Raw genomic sequence first — 6,000 nt, 5'->3', positions numbered from 1 at the left:
CGTATGTCCAGAAAGCGACGTCAAACACAGTTATTTTAAAGGCATAGTACGTGAGAATTTAAGTCGTGTAAAAGGTTAAAACAAACAGAGAAACCTCTTTCTGGAACAACTTCCTGGAACAATGTTGACCTATGTTAGCCTTGTTGGCCAAATGGACACACTAATTTGTCCATTTGGGCTCCTGTAGCTTACATGGTTTCATGACTTTTGTTGTTGCAATGGTGCAAAGACGAAGCTGAAAAATCAGAAAACGTCTATTAATTCCTTAAAAACACTTGTCATTGTTTCAGCCCTAGCTGACTTTAAAGGTAGTGTGGCTGAAGCGGTGTCGGTGTTTACACTCTCGCAGTCGCTACCTCGTGCTTTCTGATCGCCGAGTTGGTGGAAAAAGGGAGGAGGGAGGGGCTGCTCTGTCAGTATAGTGTGTACCCCGGGATAAATATAGTCCCACAACTATGCCACCAGAGCGCGTTGGGCCGCGTCACTGTGCCGTGGCTCAGCTAAAAATTCCTGCCTGACCTTCACTCTTGGAAGGCATCGGCCGGTCACAAGGCTGCAGACGGTCACAGCTGAAGCAGCTCAGAGGGAGAGAGAGAGAGAACACACTTTACTCCCTCTTATTTAAAAACACTCCCACCATGGACACTCTGCCCAGCAGGACAGAGCCTGCAGACGCACAAGGCATGGACGTCGGTGGACTTTACTAGCGAGAACTGGGGTCTTATAATTTGGGGACAACCCTGGATACCACGTCATCCTTCCCCACGATGGACGGGACGGCGGTGTGCCTGAGTAAGGCCAGTCTCATCAGCTTCATCAAGGGTCTGGGTACGTGTTGAGTTGTCACGAGCGAGGGAGGCGTGTCCCGAGAGAGCGTGTCACACATGCATGCTAGACATTCCTCAACAGATATCCAAACACTGAGTGTCCTGGGAAGATCTGCAGAAGACATACTTGTTTACTACTTGTTTGCGTCAGCGTTTGGTCCAGGAGTCGCCTCAGTCCAGTTTGTCCTGCATTCTCCTGTGTGGAGAAGTGAAAAATCTCCACTTTTACATTCTTTTAGGGTCCATTTATTTGCAGTTTTCTTCAGGTTCCTGTAAACATGCATAGGTTTTAGATACTTGGATGAGAAAGGTCACAACCTCTCATCTGATTCCTCTGTTAAATACATTCCACGGGTGTTTTTCGATTCCAAGACTACATGAAGAAACTGTAAATTACTTTGATTTCAGAACATCCCCGTACGTGTGTTGTGCCTTGTTGTGCAGGACTTACTACGATTCTACAAAATAGACAAATAAGTCTATGTCTAAGACAGAAAACACTGCCCTCATGCTTCTTTTAAGTTTACTTTTGCATAATCTTGGTAAAAATGTGTTAATCTGACAGTTTCAAGGACACATTTCATTTAAAGTTGACAGTTATTGGTTTGTCTAATGCTGATGCTGATGCTTTTATTTTGAAATTTCTGAAAAATGTCTCCAGCATATGAAGTACTGCACTTGAAAAACAACAAATAATTCACAAAAATGAATCTCTTTAATCTGCATTGTTATACTCTACTGCAATCTGCACTAATTAATATTTCATTTGATAATTTCAATTGATCATTTATTACGTTTCTGTGAACAAAAATGTGGAAACTTAAAATTTAATTAGCAAAAGTGTAATTTTATACATACTATATATACTTGTATATATGTGTTCTATTCCATTTTTATAATGTTAACAGTTTCTTTCCATATTATACGTTCATCTATGGGGAAATTGCATTTTTCTCATTTATTCCATTTTCCTCTGTGACACTGTAATTTTCCCAATTGTGTAACTAATAAATATTACTTATTCTATCGTATTTTCCAATTTCCTGGCTATATAGATGATCTAAACCCATTTCAAAGTGGAATTGTAAGCTCTAGTTTGCGCTTGATCCATAATTTGACAGTAACATAAAAATAACGAGCGGTGAAGTCGATGTTTCCTGCGCGACTGTGACATATTTAACTGTGCAGCGTGGACCTTTCTGCTGCTGCTGCTGCATTTTACTTTTTCTTTATTACATCCAGTAGTTAAGTCGCAGTAGTTTTGTTTTTTTTATTGTCGGGGCTGTAATTCCACAGCTGTCATCTCAAACAATAATCTGAATATTTCACATCGAGAGATTTACAGCAGTTCCTGTGGTTAGACAGTTGAAAAGCTGCAGGCTATATAAAAATGTCCGACTCTTAATGAGATGTTTGTGTGCACTTTTTGCACCATTTTTAGCACTTTTGTGTCAAAATTTAAAGCGTGCAATCGTTTGTGTGTGTGTGGTTTTACGGCCCATAATTAAAGGAGGCCTGCAGCTCAACACTGACTGAAGGTTCTGCTGCTTCCTTCTCTAAAGGGCAGTGACATCTTTGGTAGGAAATGAAAACACCAGCTGTTGGCCGCGTTGTTTTTTTTTTATTCTGTTCACTACTGGAGTAGGAAAAAGAAAGAGCAGAGTCAGGGCGAGCTGGTGCCCTTTGGTCAATCTCCCTCAGGAATGTCCAACATGTCGGGAACTTGATGTCCATGTTTAGAAGCGTCTCACTTGATACCCGAGTGGCTGTAAACAGATCACGACTGCCTTAAATTGACTGTAAATGTTTGACATTAAGTTTATTCCCTGTGTTCCTGCAGCGTCGCCTCAGGGGAACGGATACAACAAACCCCCCAACCCTCCGGTCAGCAGCCCTCAGGGAGAGAAGGGTCCACCGGCCATGATGCCCGTCAGCATCGACCCGGAGAGCAAGCCGGGCGAATACGTCCTCAAGAGTCTGTTCGCCAACTTCACCAACGTCTCCGAGCGAAAGATCCGTATCATCATGGCTGAGCCTCTGGTGAGTAAAACCTATGATAATCTTTTAAAGAACATTAGATTCATTCATTAGAAGCTCAGTCTTTCAAAACATATATAAAATACATCAGAAAAACAAAACATTTAAATGTTGAATGTATTTTTTTAAAATGTTCTTTGCTTGAAAAGTAAGTCAACTTTATTTCTGTGGCATAAAACAAGACAAAGGCAAATTAAAATAACATTATATGATTAAAATACACCTCACAACTAACTACCAAAAACCCAATCACAAGCTTTTCCACAAAGTCTTCAGCTGTATATGTAGCAGTAATAGCTACATGATGGGCGAACGCTCTCGAAGCATTTGGCAAATAGCTGCTAGCTAGCTAGTTCGCTAGCTGCTTTCATAAATCGTCAGTTATTTTCTGACATTAGTGTTCAAAGCTCAACATATTCCAACACATTTCAACATTGTAACGTGCTTATTTTGCTGTTTTCACTGAGATACTTTGATAACAATACTGAATTTTGGAACATACTGGTCATTGTTGTCAAGAAGGTGGAGTTTAAAGCTGCCAGTAAAGACTTTATTTTATTTATTTATTTATTTATTTGTCCAGTGGATGTTGGAGCTGATCGATGAAACCAATGACAGCTGTCATAAATAATTCTGCTCGCAGACAGACAGTCAGACAGTGTGTGTGTGTGTGTGTGTGTGTTAATGTGGCACCACTCACCACCTGCTCCCTGCACCACATTAGCATCGCCCAAGAGCCACGAGGCTAAAAATACAGTACATCCAGTGTTGTTTCATTGTTATTTTGTTACAGTCTGGACTGAATTAATCACCGTTTAATGTTAAGACACTGTTTTTTGACTTGTTTATACAGATGCAGATGATCTTGCATAGCTGGTTTTACTGGTCGTACAGATATTTCTGTTACACACCTGAAGTCAGATTGTTGGAACCTCAGTGACATTTGATATTTTTATGCACAGACGGCAGGTCGCAAAAACAATCAAATCAAACTACAGCAGCTTTCAACAGACAGAACAATACTGAATTGTCAGCAATAAAATGAATGATGACATGAATAAAATATGGTAGAGCACAAAGTAGCTCTAAATAATGCGAGAAATAACATGGATTCTAAATGGATTAAGAATATGCAGGAGTCAAATGGTAGTTTTGAAGATTATTTTCAAAAATGTGCTTGCAAGTGCAAATAGGAAAAACACAACATTAAATGAAACACAACAACATGAACTAAAACCAGTTAATCGTTGACCTCAAATGTCCTCACAAATAAAAGGTCCAGAAGATGTGGAGAGAGATGACCTTAAAAGTAAGAATTACTGTGTTTGTCCCTTATGTTTAAACATGTTAGTCAGACAGAAAATGTACTCAATCAAGTGTCTCAAAGTCAGATTAGCACATCCACGTATTACGATATTATGATACACAAAAGAAAAACACAGTAACAGTAACATGGCAAAAATCAAACCTGTACATATTTTGGGCTGAAGAGAAGACAGATTTTATCTTCTCTTAGCTTAAAGAATTGCATATTTTAAAGTTCACGAATGGTAGGAAGACTCAGCATTACACTTGTCTTGCTAACAGCTAGCAAGCGAGTAAGCTAACCTGGAAACTGCCTAATACTAAGCTTTATGTATATGTAGGCGTATTGGGGGTCGTACCTATGTTCCCCGTTTTTCCCAAAGGGTTAGAGAAAGGGTCCTATGTTCCCTGGTCACATACAAAACGGGGAACATAGGACCCGTATAGCGTCGTCAAATACACTTTAGTCAATAAATCGATTCTTCACTCGTGTTTGTACACTGAGACAAGGACAGTCGTATCCTCAGCATCCTCGACCCACACCTGTAGCTCAACTTGGCCTCATATCATGCTGTGTTTACACTGGAGTTTACGTACAAAGTCACCGCACAAACACAACTACATGCTAAATTGGTGCCGCCAGGGCCACACAGTGCAAATGGTTCAGTCTGGAGAATAAGACGTGTATAAAATCAAGACAATAATTAATGTACAATGATATTTCAACACATTTTGACTTCAATAATCAGGTACAAGTCCAATAAAAGGATTTTCAAAAATCTCTTCAAAAAGTGTCAAAACAAGTAGTTCATTGAGTTCATTTACTTTACGTCTGTATGAACCTTTTTTGAACTAGTTCTTTTTCTGTGTGCACAACATTGTTTACATTACTAAGAAAATACTAAAAAAAATAGCAGTTAGCTGTCGCACGTATAGATTCATGTAAATAGTGATGCAGCGCTGACATGTAAATGTACGTGTGGCTGCTGTGGTGATGTATAGAGAGAGAGTTTGTCTCTCTGTGCAGAGACGTGTTCATAACCACAGGGAAAGTGTGAATCACCTCTGGGAGAAATTCACCCAGGATGTCTCCTCCTCTCTGTGGAGGTCTGACTGATTCATTTATCGACGTATACATTCATGGGTCCTTAGGATCTCAATTAGCCATTGTACTAAAAACAGCTACTGTTTCTGGAGTCGCACACTTAACAGTGACAAAAATCAATACAACTTAAAGGTGCCATATGTAAGAATGTTACGACATTCAAATTCAAAATGCCGAGGTCTTTTAGGTTTCGTTTTCTGACGTGACTGGCAACCCGTGGTTGCTCGGCAGCTGAGACTCTACTGACTGCAATGATTGGTAGATGGCGGTAGGTGGCGCCACATGCCAAAACATGATTTCAAAACATAAACATGATTTGCAGTCTGCAAAAGATATTTTTTAATGCAAATAATTTGTCTGTACTGTTGTTGGTGAGTTCAGTTTGTTATATGAACATTATTCCTGAGGATTTTACGGCCAGTTGCTTTAGATTTATTACATAATGCACAATTACATATTACAAAACAATGATGGAAAACGGTAACATCATATTAAAAGAAACCTAAAACTTCACCTAAAGCTGACGTTCCAGCTGTAGGAGAGTGAGTGACGTCAGCGTCAATGTCAGAGACTAACAGAAACAGTCAGCTCTTCAAGAAAAAAAGTGATGATTTATCGCTTATGCATCGTGTAGATGTTGCTGTTTTGTTGTCTGGTCTGAGACAGTTGAAGGATTTGTCTGTAGGAGCTGAGTCAGGAAGAGGTGTTTTCACTTTTCACCACTTT

The 6,000-nt window shown here is 39.7% G+C and overlaps 1 protein-coding gene across 2 annotated transcripts in view; it reads left to right on the top strand.

Moving 5' to 3' along the window:
* Window positions 1-564: 564 nt before the first annotated feature.
* Window positions 565-6,000, top strand: part of frya (furry homolog a) — a 50,227-nt gene continuing 44,791 nt past the window's right edge. For both annotated transcript variants that reach the window (XM_083886438.1, XM_083886437.1), the window contains exons 1-2: window positions 565-828; window positions 2,668-2,867. In XM_083886438.1, the coding sequence (XP_083742564.1) occupies window positions 768-828; window positions 2,668-2,867 (261 nt within the window). In that variant the 5' untranslated portion in view covers window positions 565-767. The remainder of the gene's footprint in view (window positions 829-2,667; window positions 2,868-6,000) is intronic.

This window comes from Microchirus variegatus (genome assembly GCF_963457635.1).
Source record: "Microchirus variegatus genome assembly, chromosome: 3".
Lineage (NCBI taxonomy): Eukaryota > Metazoa > Chordata > Actinopteri > Pleuronectiformes > Soleidae > Microchirus > Microchirus variegatus.
This window is presented reverse-complemented; position numbering and strand designations above follow the sequence as displayed.